This window comes from Halyomorpha halys, unplaced genomic scaffold (genome assembly GCF_000696795.3).
Source record: "Halyomorpha halys isolate HHAL.00 unplaced genomic scaffold, Hhal_1.1 Scaffold571.1, whole genome shotgun sequence".
In the NCBI taxonomy this organism is placed as follows: domain Eukaryota; kingdom Metazoa; phylum Arthropoda; class Insecta; order Hemiptera; family Pentatomidae; genus Halyomorpha; species Halyomorpha halys.
Genome location: NW_027113281.1, coordinates 849981 through 866550, shown reverse-complemented (window position 1 = coordinate 866550; position 16570 = coordinate 849981). Strand labels below are relative to the sequence as shown.

At 31.8% G+C, this 16570-nt stretch overlaps 1 protein-coding gene across 1 annotated transcript; it reads right to left on the bottom strand.

Annotated features, from left to right (window-relative positions):
- Nucleotides 1-835: 835 nt before the first annotated feature.
- Nucleotides 836-9930, bottom strand: LOC106684324 (gustatory and odorant receptor 63a). The gene is made up of 8 exons (XM_067050849.1): nucleotides 9784-9930; nucleotides 8440-8548; nucleotides 7206-7459; nucleotides 6843-7094; nucleotides 5665-5937; nucleotides 1388-1459; nucleotides 1141-1230; nucleotides 836-989 (listed from the first exon to the last, which is right to left on the bottom strand). Exons 1-8 carry the CDS (start codon nucleotides 9892-9894, stop codon nucleotides 864-866), a joined length of 1287 nt encoding a protein of 428 aa, XP_066906950.1. The 5' UTR covers nucleotides 9895-9930; the 3' UTR covers nucleotides 836-863.
- Between the last annotated feature and the right edge of the window lie 6640 nt (nucleotides 9931-16570).

The following is a 16570-nucleotide window of genomic DNA, read 5'->3' as shown; positions in this document are numbered from 1 at the left end:
TTGGACATATGGAATTGAGTTCTGGGGCTCCACCAAACCATCAAATTCTTCCCGCATCCAATCGTTACAATCCAAAATCCTACGTAAAATCCTTGATGCTCCTTATTACATCACAAATAAACTCATTAACAAAGACCTTAACATCCCATCCGTAGCAGATTTGACCCAAAACAGATATGCGTCTTTTCATTCCAAACTCCTTAACCATCCTAACCCATTAATTCTTAATCTTTCATCCTTAACAATCCCTGATAATCCTCCGAGGCGTCTGAAAAGAAGATGGCCACGGGATCTTCTAGTTTAAATTAATGTTTGAAGTACCACCAATGGGCGGGCAAATATTCATCACTTAGTGCACATAATTGTATTATGTACGTAAATAAAATTTTAAAAAATGCTTCATTTTTTATTTAGTTACTATACTGAATTCGTATTATTTATACGAGTAGTGGTCGTTTACGAAAACAACAGATACAATATTACCATGTTATTAATATTTTATATTATATAATATTAATATTACCGTTCTATTAATATTTAATATAATATTATCTTATTAATATTATATTTTGTTATTAAATATTTAATATTTAGTTCTTTTTTTCCACGCCACATTCCTAAACTTTCAATACAGTACAGTGCACTATAACTAAAAATTTATAGATAAACAAAATAATTGTAGAGACGAGTCTTATACTAAAATATATATTTCGAATTATTTCATGCTTACATCAATATAGATATTTACAACATAAATTATCAAATAATTCCATTGTTTACAATCTAGTTATTCTATTATATCCTTTTGTAATTTCAGTGATAGGGATAAATTTGAACTCATACTTAAAAACTCATAAAAAAGTTTAACTAAGATTATCATAACTGGTTAAATTATTATCGCCTTCCTGCCTTGGATATGGGTCCAGTTCCTTAGGATGATTTTTCATCTGTACGAAAACAATCAGATACGTAACTGCGCTGGACACAAACTGTAGGAAAAAAAATTAAGTTATTGCTTTATAACTGGTTGATTATTTTAATAATTAATTAATAATGTATAATTCTCAATGACAGGAATTTTGGTCCTAATAGATACAGTATGCTTCTGGTAGATAGGAACAATCATAATTAACGACTTACTTGTAAAAATGTTTGTCTTGTAATTTTTAAAAAACCTAAGTATTCAATCACTGGGGATTTCGCTGATAGACAGTTCACCAGAAGATCAATCTAAGCAAAGCAATTATAGATAAAAATAATAATAATAATAAAAAGACCAATATTGTATTTGCTTACAATTATACAAAACTTTTTGATTAATGATTTTTTTTTATTTTATGGTGTTGAGATAATGAATTACTCAAGTATAGTGATAAGAAGCATTTACCTCATTCAAACAATTTCTTTGCAGGGTGGATAGATTTATTTGAAGAAGCTTTTTGGTAAAACTTGGTCCTATCTGGAAAAAAAAAAAAAAAGAGGTTAAATAATAATGATCTTGTTAAAAGAATAAAAATAAATAATTGTGATCATTTAGATGTAAAATCAAAAGTCTTTATATTGTCTGTTAAGGATATTATTTTGCAATAAGGAACCACTGAAATCGGCTTAAACAAAAAAAAAAAAAAAATGATCTTCCCTGCTGAAATTATACGCTTAAATATCCATCCTAACTATCTATAGGTGATCATTGATGACTGCCGTCAGATCTGTCCTTGATCGGAATTCAACGAACCTATAAACTGTAGTGTACCTTTTGGCTTATTATCCCATGTCAACTATAAAAATCATTTAATTTAATATCAATAGGTTCATTTTATACAATCCCTCCACTTTATTTGAATTAATCATACGCATTTTAAATCTAAAAACAAACAGTTATTAATATATATAAATAGGGACAATGTGAAAGTAAAGAGCCAGGCCTTTGCTGATGATCTGGTTCTGCTGGTAGAGACAGAGGAGGAAGCTATAACACAGGTAAATACCCTGAGAAATAACCGAGAAAACGGGACTACAGATCTCATATGAAAAGACAGAAATTATTACGACGGATGCCAGCTATAGCAAGGTGTTGAACACAGTTTATAGGCTGGTGAAAGTAACCAAAGATTTAAATACCTAGGAGAGATAATCTGTAGCAACGGTTCGGATAGGGCAGCCATAGAAGAAAGAATAGCCAAACTGGAAAGCCACCAGAAACGTCTACAACAAGAAATATTTGTCCTCCAATACAAAAATAAGACACTAAAGTACAGTAATAAGGCCAATAATACTGTATGGTATGGAAACAGTCAGCCTTTCGAGCCTGGAGAGGGTCCTGAGAGGCATAAGAGGAAATCCAATGAGGAAATATGTAGGAATTTGGAAGACCGGGAAACAGTTATCAAGGCCAGGGGACTGAGAGGTATAAGAGGAAATCCAATGAGGAAATATGTAGGAATTTGGAAGACCGGGAAACAGTTATCAAGGCCAGGGGACTGAGAGGTATAAGAGGAAATCCAATGAGGAAATATGTAGGAATTTGGAAGACCGGGAAACAGTTATCAAGGTCAGGGGACTAAGATTTTACAGGCACATGGTCAGAATGAAAAATGAGAGACTAAATTTTCAACAAAGTCTGCAGCTATAATAAAAGTATAGGGGGATATGTAAAACAAGTGTAAAAGGAACTTAGTTGACTAAAAATAACGGATGAAGACTGCTTGGATAGACAGCATTTTGGGAATAAATTAAAAGAGGTCGGGTTTCTTGTGGGAAAAAGGAAGAGATGGGGGAGAAAATGGACTGAGGAAGATTGGGAGGAATAGTTCAGGAGTGTGAGGAAGGCGGAAGATGTGAGAATAGATTGAAAATGATATTTGCGTTGTCCTTGCTGGCCAGTTCGTGAAAAAAAAAAAATATTAATATATGTGATCTGTGTACTTGGGCCCACTTCAGATAGCAGTTCATATAACGTATTCAATTATGTAATTAACAAGCAGAAACACGAACGATGATAAAAGTCTATTCAATAATACACTGCTTCAAAATATCGTCCATGGCGATAGAACGATCCGATAATACTCAAATGACAACGCCCATCGCTATATGTCATCAGCTGGGGTGTGATCATACGGTCTGATAATCGTCATGAATTTTATATTTAAACTCAGCTGAAAATTAACCTTCACCTACAAAGTTAACATGTTGTGCGTAACAACGCCAAAGTTATTCCAAGCAACCGACTCAATACACGCAATCCACTAAATGACAAAAAAGTATGGCACATTATAATTTTGGCTTTTTCGGTGTATTACTATTCGGGTCAGCTAGGTCCGAGTCCCGGGTCAGGGAATTGTAATGTAATGAGCTCCTCCTGGTTAATATTTCATTTATTTTATTTTTATAAATAATAATAATATATGGATTAAGTTCTAAAATGAAAACATTGTATTACTGCTTATAAACAGAACGCATATTCACGAATCAACCTACCTAGTAAAAATACAATAAACCACTTCATATTATTTACTACATATTTCTGACTCAACTCTTATTACAGTATATTAACTAGTCAATTTAACTCTATGAAGCATTTGAACTAAGATGTAAGAGCGCCTTCAGGTCTTGGATGTTGAATATTTGAAGAAATGTGCTCCTGCGATAGCATGCCTTGAAATGCAGTTGTTTCTCAAAGAGAAAAAAAAAGGTCATGGATAGGAACAATTTAGAACTCACCAACCCGACAGCCATTCCTTGCTTTCTTCTCTCTTTTCCATCCCCGGACAACCTGTATCTATAAATTATACATATGAAATCCTTAAGTATTTAGCTTTGGTAAGTATATACGAGAGGGATATACGGATATGGCTTAATATTTTTATTCTAGGGTTCACGTTTAATGAGACGAAGAATGTTGAGGCAGAAACGAACTATAGGAAGCTTGAAGTAGCTGTGAAATAAATGGAGAGATGAATTGGATCAGATTTGCTCTGTTAAAAATCATTTTATCAATTAATGTATCTTCGTTTTTCAACTCACTGATGAGTTTCCTGCGTGTGTCAACGTTATCATTTTCATTACTCCTTGTTTTCAGTCTGTACTGCACTCTGCACTCACTCAGAACGGCGAGTTATGAAAATTTGCAAGTTGACACATGCTGGGAACTCATAAATGTAAAAAAAGATTGAGAGATGTTAATTGTGCTTCAATGGGTGCCAAGCCATTGCGGTCTCTTTGGTGAATAGGAAACTGATAGATTGGCCAAGCAAGACTACGGAATGTTTCATTTATCAAGCCCCAAACGAGTAGCCAAGAGGCAACATAGCGGAAAACCTCAATAAATTTTAAAGAAAATTCGCTGAGGGGAAGCAATAGGAGGTTTTAATTATTGGAAGGTTTGCATGCTCTAGGATGTTTACGGACAATGGTCCCCAGCAGCAGATGCTTTGTATGGAGAACCAAACCATACAATTGGAATAATAGAAAGTCTCATATGCCTGTTTTTGCTATCATTGGGATAAGACGGCTTACCAAGTTAACGTATGTTCTATCAGAAAGAACATAATAATTCGTTTATTGACGCCCAGAATAGCTACTGGGGAAAAGATATGCAGCGCTGACAGAACGGACGACAGCTGCAAAAAGGACGTTAGCGACAAAGGGACTTCTGGCGTAAAGATGAAAAGAAAAAAAGATTCGGCCTATCCGAAATATAGCTCGTGTTTTAGCTGAAACCGAAACCCCTCTACAATACAAATAAAATAAATAAATTGGTTCAGTAACAACAAAGTTGCTGATAACGCTTACAACAGAACAGAGGTTGCCTAGCCGAGTGTTCAAAGAGTAAGCCAAGAGTACCCCGAGCGAATGTCACTTTCTCAGTATTAAAAAAATAATAAATAGCAAATATTCCGTGCATTCCTTTGTATTGTTGTTTTCATACATATTCAATCGCTCAAAGAGTAATCATGTCGACATTTTTGTTTAGCTCAACAAGGGTGCCTAGAAATTTTTTTAAGAAGAGGGCTGTAGCGAAAACAATTAGGAACCACCACTAAAAACTACCTCTCCTATAAACCAAAAATTAAATCTTCTAAAACATTACAGATGCTCAATTAAAATATAACTAAATCAACCTTAAACCTAATAAAATATTAATCTAGAAACAAAATGACCAAATGGCCTATTTTTACGGAATTTCTGCTCCCACTACTATCAACAATTTAATAGAGGAAAAATTAAGGAAGACACAGCAAAAATGTTGAAGGTTGTGTTAAGGTCTCGAGGCCATCTTCTTTTCAGATGCCTCGGAGCATTTTCAGGGATAAAAGAGGAAGCAAGATTAGAAACTATTGGGTTTGAGTGGTTAAAGAGTTTGTAATGGAAGGATTGATATCTGGTTCGGGCTAGATCGGTTACAAACGGAACATTAAGGTTGTTGTGGATGATTTTATTTGTGACAAAGTAAGGAACATTTAGGATTTTACGAAGGATTTTGGATTGTATCCAACCTCAACCAATTTAAAATTAAAATATTTTACCTTACGAAAAAAGCCCTTCATGAATTAATTTAATTAAGTATTTCCCACAGTTTAGGATATTTCTCTTTTTGATACATACGTTTGAGTTACTGAAAGTTTCTGTAAAATTCATTTGTCGAGCTATTTAAGAGATACGTACCTGCTCCGTTGCTCTGTATGCAGCATCTGCGGCCAGGTACTTGGAGATGCAGCTGTATCCAGCTGGAAACAGAAGACCCCAAACAGAGACATTGGATGAACCTGGCATGGCGAGGTTGATCAAGATACCGTAAATTGAGAGGATGAAGCCCACGAAAAATGTTGATGTGTAAGACAGTCCTGAGGCGCCCAGCGCGTTGCCGGTCTCTGAGACCAGATGAGTTATCTTGAGCCATATCCTCCTTCTGTATCCTATTTCACGCCTGTCAGTTACCTGAGGATCATTTATTTGTTGATATAAAAAGTAAATTTGGGTGATTGTTAAAAACTTGTCATTGTATTGTATAATACAAAATTAATTCAAAAATAGCATTTAGTAAGTTTTTACATTTTTGTTTTCAATAGTTTTAAGGAATTTCCTCAGGTCTGTTAATTCTTTAAAATAAAAATTAATTTCTAAAATTTTTTTTTTATGGTCAGATTCTCCACTCGAGTTGAGTGTTTGCGGCTTTAGCGCACTTGCTCGGCCTCCACTGGCTCATTACCAGTGATGTGGCGAGGGGGATCCGCTGGGTTCTTTTGAGCTCTGCTCTACCCCTCACACGTGGGGGATAGAGTGGGCTCAGGGATCCTCAGGTCGATTGTGTAAATATTGTATATAAGCGTGTAAATGTAACTAGAGATTATTACATAATGATTTTATCATTATGTTATTTTATTTATTTTTTCATACACATAGTTTGATTATGTTCATTTTGTTTATTTTTCTGTTTGTATATATTTTAATAGAGATTTTTTTTTTCAATTATTTTATTTTGTCTTAGTGTGACTGTGTATAATAAATAATCATGAATAATCATTCATCATTATTACCTATTGCCCACAACTGTGTGGCAGATTGTAATAACTATCAATAAATAAAAAAATTTCTTAAAAAAAAATGTTTTTCTCTCTCAGTATCCAGACCCAAATCTGATACATTAGGCAGTATTTCCGTCAATCCGTATCTTTATTGGAAAAATACGGTTGTCAACTGAGTATTACTTACAACTTTTACGTCTCCTCCCTTTCATAAAATGAATTTAATTCAGTACGCGCGCACACACAAGCATGTACATATTATGAATCAGATACGTTCATGTGAATGTTATGTTGAAAAAAATCGCAACATTTATTTACCTTGAATAGACTAATGAGAAGCTGCTCCGAGTACAGAGTAAGTTCGTAGAGAGTTAGCCACCAATGAACCAACATCAACACGTCCGCCACCAGGATGGGTATATAGGGCAGGAAGACAAAAATTGATATCTTTGGAAGAGTTAGGGTTTCGTATACAATGATTATAATGGCTACAGGAATTATAGAGGCAGAAAAGATCATGGTAAATCTCAACCGTTTGACCGAATACATTGCACCGCATCTCCAGGAATCCTGAAATATGCAAAAACATTCAAGTGAAACCACTGGTATACCTTTCTTTTTAATCTGTTTAAAATACACCAAAAGTTAAAATCAAAAAATGGTCGATTTTTATTCATGTACCTCGAAATCTTTCCATTTCTTGAAGTAACTCACTGTTCTAGGTGCATCCCACCAAAATGTGATAGGGCCAAGGAAACTCTGAAGCGCAAACCAAACAAGTAAGCACCAAAATAATGTTTCATCGTAACTTTGAGAAGGATATATTTTATCTCTGATCATTTTTTGGATGCTCCACGCAGTCATTACACAAAAGATCACGTTAAAGATAAGACAGTAAAGAAACGGCCATGACATCAAGGAGAATGGAGCGAAACCTGGAATTAAGTTAATAGAATAATAATTAATTTATCATGTAACTTGAACCATATATTAAAATTGAACCTTCTTTTAAGTGGAAAGGTTCAATCTCGATTTTGCAAGGTCGTATGCAAAGGCGCATAACTTCCAAAAACTGCTTAAAAATTGAGGGTATTAGAAAAAAGGTTGATACTTCCAAAAGACACCACTCAACCCAATCAAAATTTTAAACCCTCAAACTCAATTTGGAGGGACTATGATGGAGGTAAACCGTAAAAAACCTGAAATAATTTTTGACCAGGACAAAATTTTGTCTGAAATATGATTTTGTCCTGCTCGGCCTACTACTCTATCTACCAAATATTAGCTCATTTAATCCAAAGGGAGGTTTCCAAAAATAGTGGGGAAATTAAAAACATACAAATACACCTAAAATATACATAGAACATAATCAAATAAAATATAAATGTATACATTACATATAAACAACTTATGCACATATATCTGAATAGTAACATAATATAAAATGCACAGCCTCACCGGTGACCTTCATTATAGTGCAAAAGTTTATTATTTTCTAGAAAAAAAAATACATAAATCAACGTCAAAAGAAAAAACTCCTATTGTGAAGATAAACTTCAAATGTACTTAGGTTTAATTTTGAAAATGGTAAACTATCTAAAATACCTATTGAGCGTTTCAAATAAACTTTACAACTATACACTATAATACATTTAGTAAATCTGATCTCAGTTAAATTGGAGTGTTACAGGCGTATAGAGCAACTACCCATTGGTAGCACTCTAATGGCGTTTTACATTATCTGGTCTCGTGGCCATCTCATATAAAATTAAAGTAGAAAATGCGAAAATAAATAAAATGATGATATAATAACTTTAGTTACATACGGAAAATTAATAATGCAGTGATATTTAATAAAAGGTGACGTTAAATAAATAGAATTTTTAAATAATAAATAATCTTACTAAATAAATACCTGTTTTTGTGAAAGAATAAGGAAAACGCCCAATTAGTCTCAACGCTATAAAAATAGGTTTCATTTCATTATAATAAATATTCTGTCCTTGTATCTGATGGGATTGAACCTATTGAACAAATGTAATATAAACAAATTTAATATATAAATTATCAAATAATTACAAATTTAATTTAAGTAATATAATAAAACATATAACCAACTAAAACATAACAGAAGTCCGGAATAATCATTGACTTCATGATTAAATTAAATTTAAAAGCTGAGCATATCTTAAATTTTCTAAATTAAATTAAATAAAGTTTTCTAATAGGGACCATATACCCTAGCAAGTTAACGGAGAACCTTGTGGGCGGAGCTTATGTTGTCAGATTAACTTCTGGGAGGAATAATCGTGACATGTTTCCGGGGATATATGGGACGGATTAACCGGGAGATTTCCGGACGGATGGAGGTAGATAAGATGCAGCCCCATCTAAAAGGTGCTCAGTCGAGTGCTAGGCCGCAGAATGGTGTAAATAAAATTATATATCTTTAAAATTAAATTTTACCCCTTCTAATTATTTGTAAATAAACTTCGTAAATGGAAAAAAAGTAATATATTAAATGCGTTTAATATTATTAAACAATACATATTTAATTTATATAATTGAACTTTAATTCACAAATGTGAAATAAAAATAATTACTAACGCGTAACCTTCGCGTACTAACCCACTGCTGCCGAACCCCCTTTGGGGGGGGGAGAGGGGAGACAAAAAAAAGTCAAACACAAATTTAGAATTTTTTTCCGGTATTTCGGTTTCGTTGTAGATTCTTTCCATCTTTGGTACTAACACAAATGTAGGTTGTTATTTCAATCAATTAATAAAAAAGCTTAAGAATTAATATGAAATATGAAATACAAACACAAAATAACAAAACTTATATTAGAAACTATTTTTAAAAATCATAAAACTTGAAAAATATCATAAAATAATGGAATAAAGCACAATAAACAATCAAATTGCCACAATACTAAGCTAGGAGGCTACTATTAGGCCTCAATTACAGAAATTAAATCTACTAGCTAAAACAACTCGAAAATAAAACATTGATATATATCATATAAGAAGAAATATTTAAACAGAAAAAGTTCACTAATTCAAACAGATCAATTAAAATTTTGTTTAAGGATTTTTTGAAAAACAACGAATCCTAGACAATAACAAGTTTATATTTCCGATCGAAGATCTCTTTTAGTCATAGTAATAGTTCACCAATCTTTTATTTATGAACACTAATTATAATTTTAAAAATTGTCGAAGAAATCAAACTTTCAATAGCTTTATATCTTACAATGTACCTTTCGATGGGTTATATGATGTTTAGAAGCAAAATCAGTAACACTTTTTCTAAGAATGTCTGGTTTCCAGCCGCCTTTGGCCCAAGCTGTTTGCTTATTAATTGTGAACATTTTTTTTTTCCCAAACTTCCTTTCAATTTGGATGCATGGTAATATTCCTAGAATATTAAAATCTTATTAATTCCAGATAAAAATAATAAAAATGTATATAGTAGTCAATTGACGATTGATTTAAATGTATGTTTGTAATCAACACTTTATCTAATATGAAAGTAGCACTGACTATCGATAGTTTTCATAACATCGATAGGATCTTTTTTTGTTTTTAATATTTATTTATTGCTATTTATAACTGTTCATTATAATACATTTAGTAAATCTGATCCCAGTAAATTGGTGTGTTACAGGCGTGTAGAGAAACTCATTGGTAGCACTCTAATGATGTTTTACATTAGCAGATCTCGTGGCCATCTTCTTTATAGGCGCCTCGGAGGATTGTCAGGAATGGAAGAGGAAGCAAGATTAGAAACTAGTGAGTGATAAGGTCTTTAAAAAATAAAAGAAAAAATTAAATTAAATTTTTAAAAAAAATCGGCTCCCAGTCGGTCGGAAGGTGAACTCCAGCAGCGAATCCACTCAACGGTACTAATTTTGGAATACGTCCATGATAACCGAGTACTTGGTCGTATCCTTTATAATCCCGTAAGTTATATTGTTATGAAGTTCTTTAGCCACAGTTACCTATATTTGGAATTCCATTTAATATCATTGCCACCCACACACGTGACCTACATATATTATTACTCATAAACTAATAACCAGCACTAAAAACGTGGACTCATACAAGTTAGTGGTTAGGAAGGCAAGGTGAGAATAACATTAAAATTTTTATTTGTATTTATTTATAGCATTTTAAAACTGTATTTACATAAAACACATTAAGTAAATTTGATGTGATATCAAAATAGAGTGATACAGACATGTAGACAAACTACCCATTAATTAAATTAACTAATTAATTAAATAAAAAATTTCTAAAAAAATTCATAAAGCCACAGCTGGGTATAAATAAAGTATTTTGTTTATTATTCTTTAATAAGAAAATGTTTTAAAGCTGTTCAAGTTTAACACCCTTATTACTTTAGCTAGAATATTTCTTAAAATTAATTCAATAACTATAAACAAGTTAATTTTCAATTAGAGCAGCAAGATCCAAACTTCTATTTATTTTTTATGTATTATATTGTTTCTTCATACCTTATTAGTTGACGTTTCGGTTTTTGTTTTTTTTTCAAACACTTATGTTCATACTATAATTAAAGTCAGTTAAATGAAAATTTATATTTTTTTATCATTAGCTCTACTTGTCTATTCTAAAAATGTTCGTTTTATCTTTTATCTTAGTCATAAAAGGTCTTTCGAGAAAAAAGCCCGAAACGTCAAAATGTTGCTACCCTGATTGAAATTTATTTAAATAAATAAAAAGAAAACATCCCTCAACATTGGAAAAAATATTAATAATTTAAAATGTTCTAATATATTATTTTGTCGAAACTAAAAAATAATACTTTTGAGTATAAGAGACGTCAACAACGAGTATCGATATTTGTTTCAATAGCCTAAAGACAATCGATAGGCTTTTCAAAAGTGGGAACTATCGCCTACTCTATAATGAAGTAAAGAATACCGTGTGTTTGTTGTGATGATACAACCATTTTTGTTTATTGTTGACTAATTGTAAAGTAAATGATAAGCCATATTGCAACGATTTACGGTGTTAAAAACGCAAAAATGATGCAAAACTTCGATATTTAGGAAATAAAAAAATAAAGAAATGTTAAAAAATCATTGGAAGTATTTTTAAATTGAAAAGATTAGAATTATTTCCTATTTCTGTTCTGTTTTATTGTAATTTCCAACTATAAGTAACCCTGTAATTGACTTAACATTAAAAAAATAAAATAATATATTCTTCGGATTTATGAGATTTTTGTAGACGAAAATAAAGGATAAACCGTTAAACCAAATAAACTTTTTTCTTGTTAGCTTTTCTATTCTGAGCAAAACATGAAATAAGAGAGTTAAAATTTAAGTTATTTTCAAAAATATGTCAAAAATAAAAAATTATCATACCCAGATTCTGGTAGCTCACCTAATTTTAATAATTGATATGTCAAGAATAAATATTACTTGATAATTGTGGCGCGTCGCCTCGGACAGAGAATACTGGATCGCAGAGCTTGATCGATTGCTTTAATAAATTATTCACCATGTGTAATCAGCAATAATTTACTCTAACTCCATATCTCAGGTCTATAATTAACACTAAATGTGTCTTGCTCGATGTTCCGTCACTTTTAACTGCATATAGACATGAGAAAGAAATTTCATTCAATGTTCAACCGTTGATCAATTTTCAGGCTTGACTTCAAATTTCGATAGAACTCAAAAATTGTGTAGCATTTATTGATACATTAATGTGAAATACATTAGAACCTCGATTAACCGCGCTTTAACTAACCGAACATTCTTCTTATCCTACCCTAAATTAAACGAAAAACTAAAATTGACATATATATCTGACAAACACAATCGTAAGTAACGGACCTACAACAAGAAGATGATATCCTTAATGATACCACGATTTCGCAGTGTAGTTGTTAAAAAGCGAGGTTTAGTTAAAATTAAAAACCCTGTTAAGGACTTTTCATAAATGTTTTTAATTTATCATAAATTTTGAAATTTTCAAAAATAAGTACCTTTGAACACTTGGTATTTGTGAACTCAAAATATTGTTTAAATATTATATTTATTACGAAAATATGTGGACTATAATTTTATTTTCTCATCTGTTTTGAAGATAATCTCTTCTATTACTATTTATCCGTATAGTTCATATTTTCGCTTATCAAAGATTTATTGTAAAGTAACTTGTGGCTTTATTAATATCCCTGTTTATTATTGTAAATGTTTAAGTGTTGACTACACACGAACATGATCCTCATAGTACAAGAGCCCAAGAGGAGAAAAAAGGCAGTTATCTCCCCCCAATATTTTATTACTTTAATGAAAAATGTGTATAATTACTAGTCAAAATTGATGAGTCTGTCAAGTATAGGTAGGGGGAATAAAAAATGGCGGCTGTTTCAAAGCGATAAAAAAAACTAATTTTTCATTCGGAGCTCTATATCTTAAAAAGTAGGAACAATACAGGAAAACCACAGAGAACGTCATTTAAAGAAGAGTAAATTTGCTAAAATATGAGCTCTAATAGAGTTATTTACGTTAAATGGTTTTTGAGATATAGCTTTCTAAAAAACAACATTTCATAAAAATGTTGTATGGGACGTACTGAAAGATCAATAGTTATACAAATATAAATCAATTTATTTTAGCAAATATCATGAAAACTACTATTCCTACGAAGGTAAAGATCAGTAACTTCTTTACAGTTCATTAAACTAGCTTTAATTTTAGTGTTGATAGACATATGTACGTCACATAGTTCCTGAGATATAGATTTCTCAAAATAAATTAACTAACTACTAATCTTTCAGTAGATTTTTAAGAAATTTTGCTTATCAAAAAACTGTATCTTGAGAACTAACGTAAATAGCTCTTTTAGGGCTAATATTTCAGCAAATTTACTCTTCTTTAAATAATATTCTCTTAGATTTTCTAGTGTTGTTGGTAGTTTTTAAGATATAGAGCTCCGAATGAAAACTTAATGTTTTTTTAAGGTTTTGAAACAGCCGCCATTTTTTATTCTCTCTACCTATATATACTTGGAAGAGTCATCAATTTTGACTAGTAATTATACCTAGTTTTCTTTAAAGTAATCAAAAATTGGGGTGAGATAACTGCCTTTTTTTCTTCCCGGCTCTTGTACTATTATACCAGACTAAAACCGCGAGGAACAATGCATGACGCACATTCTGAAAGCAACAAAACTGAATTGATATTTTTCAGTTCCACTCCAAAAGATAGTGCTGTTAGCAACACACATTCTAAAATATACAACATGGGAAACTGTCATACAATCATGGCTCTATCTATTTAAATTCCTGGAAATCAACCAAGTAGAATAGTATAGGACCATACCTCTCCAACTCCCTCCTGAGAATTCCTACCTTTCTCCATCTGTTGACAATCCGAGTAAATATTCCAACTTTGTTGAAAGTTATGAATCAGTCTCACTCAGGCTCTAGAGCTTAGAAGAGAAGTCGAAGGACACTCTACGAGAAAAGTTGCATGTATCAGTCATTAAATAAAAGCAGTGCATATTATGTCTAAGTTTGTGTTCTTCATGTTAACCAATTCTATAAAACGCTTTGACTCTTTACCCACTATTTAAATTATATATTTTGAATAATTTATTTATTTATTTTATTTTTTTTTTCAAAACCCCTTCAAAATTTTAATGGCGTATTTATAAACAATGAACTTTCTCCTTTTTCTGTAGAACATCTACATTCTAAGGAGTCTTTTGGAGTGTATTATTTTTGTTGTCAGAATTTATAAAAGTGTATAATGTGTTGGGTCCCACATTATTTCTGAATTTAAGAATAATTTATAATTATATAAAGCGTTGTTAATGCGTATATTTTAAATAAAGTTACAGGAGTAAAGATTAAGGTTCACTTGACCACAAAGAATTTTACGGCCCCTTTCACACGCTAGTTACCAATAGACCAAAAAAAAAAAATAAGACACCAAGTTACCAAATGGAAAAAAAAACAAAAAAAAAAACAGTCCAGTTTTCTACCTGAAGTCGTGTTAAAAAAGAACGTTTCCACACTAAATTGATTTGTACCATACAGTTTGTTTTTGTGCCTTTGACACTCTGTTTTGTTTATTTTCCACCAGATCGAAGGAGCGTAATTGCCACTTCTTCTAGAGCGGCTCTGTTCTCTTGGCTCAATGTTCATAGAAATAAACCAAATGAAACAATTCAACTACATATAAGATATTTTTTTAAGGAATCAATTGGAATTTTTATACATGTAACTATTAAGGTCGTCCAATGACCAGTGGTTGGATACCTTAGAGGAAAGCGAATATGAATGAAATAAACATAAATTTCTTATATTTTTGTATTCTTAGTTGTTTTTTTTTTCGTCTAGGGCATCTTATATAGTAGTATAATAGCATCCCCTGTCTAAGCCAGTAAAAAGGAGATAGAAAAGGATTTCAAGAGAAAATTTTGAATTTGAAGTTCTGGAAATTATCTTGTTTATGTTTTTAATAGTACTAGTTACGAAGTTTAAATCCGAAATCAGCATTTTAAAAACTTTTTATTTTATTTGTAAGAACTGTAGATATTTCATATTTCATATAACATAATATAGTACATATTTCGCCGTCCAAAAGGGTTAAAAGCATAAATAAGCAAATTTTCAGAATTTATTCTTCTTACGGCTTTCTCTCTAGATTGCAAGATCGATTATTTTTATATTCATCATCAAAGTTACGCAAAATCAATAATAATTTTCGTAACTTTTGTAGTATTTCCTTGCTCATTTTTTTTTCTATTCTACAACTAAACAGTTGGAAAATTTTTAAAACCACGAAAACCAATTTAATCGTTAACACCATATTAGAGGAAAAGCTAATGAAAATTGTGAAAATTTTCTTACTAATTTTCCTGAAAAATATGTGAACTTATGACAGTTTGGTTCCTAGAAAAGTCTTACTATAAAAAAAAAAAATAAATAATGAACCCCGGGTTAGAATCATATTCAATGTTATACTTCAAAATCATTTCTTAATATTCTATTTGCTTACCCCTGTCGAACAGATCCGCTACCTTGGAACAAACGATAAACCTGGAATCCTCACACCAGACTGAAAAGACAGGAAACTGCACGTCGATTTCGACTATTACAGCACTTACTAGACAAACGGTCTAAACTTCCAACACACAAAAGACTGATCTACATGACTGTAATAAGGCCAATATGGACATATGGAGTTGAGCTTTGGGGCTCCACTAAACCTTCGAATTCCTCTCGTATTCAATCCTTACAATCCAAAATCGTCAATGCTCCTGACTTTGTCACAAATAAAATCATACATAAAGAACTTAATGTTCCCTATGTAACCGATCTAGCCCGAACCAGATATCACTCCTTCCATTATAAACTCTCTAACCACTCAAACCCCCTAGTTTCTAATCTTGCATCCTCTTCCATTCCTGACAATCCTCCGAGGCGTCTGAAAAGAAGATGGCCACGAGACCAGCTAATGTAAAATGTCATTAGAGTGCTACCAATGGGTAGTTTCTCTACACCCCTGTAACACTCCAATTTAACTTAGATCAGATTTACTAAATGTATTATAATGTACAGTTGTAAATAGCAATATATTAAAAAAAAAAAAGATTCTATTTGTAAACAGAGAACCTTTCTTAATTAGTATTTGTAAGTCGCTCCAGTAAGAAAAAATAACCCATATAGAGCTATGTCCTTGCGCTTTTTATCGCATGTGGTCCTCATGTTCACGCCGTGTAATTTTCGCATGCGTTAGGCTCACGTTCCATGGTGACTATGGTTGCAGCCACTAACTTCACGAAACCATGGCTTTGGACTTCGTAGCAGAACTGTCGTAATATTAGAATTTTCTTGAACGTAGTAATACTGTTAAATAACCTTTACCTTTTAACTCAACACTAATTTATAATAATAATATTTATATAATATATAACTAATAAACTTGCATGTTTCCTGTTTGTTATTTTTCTATTGTAATAGTTGTTTAGTGTTGATAGACATATGTACGTCACATAGTT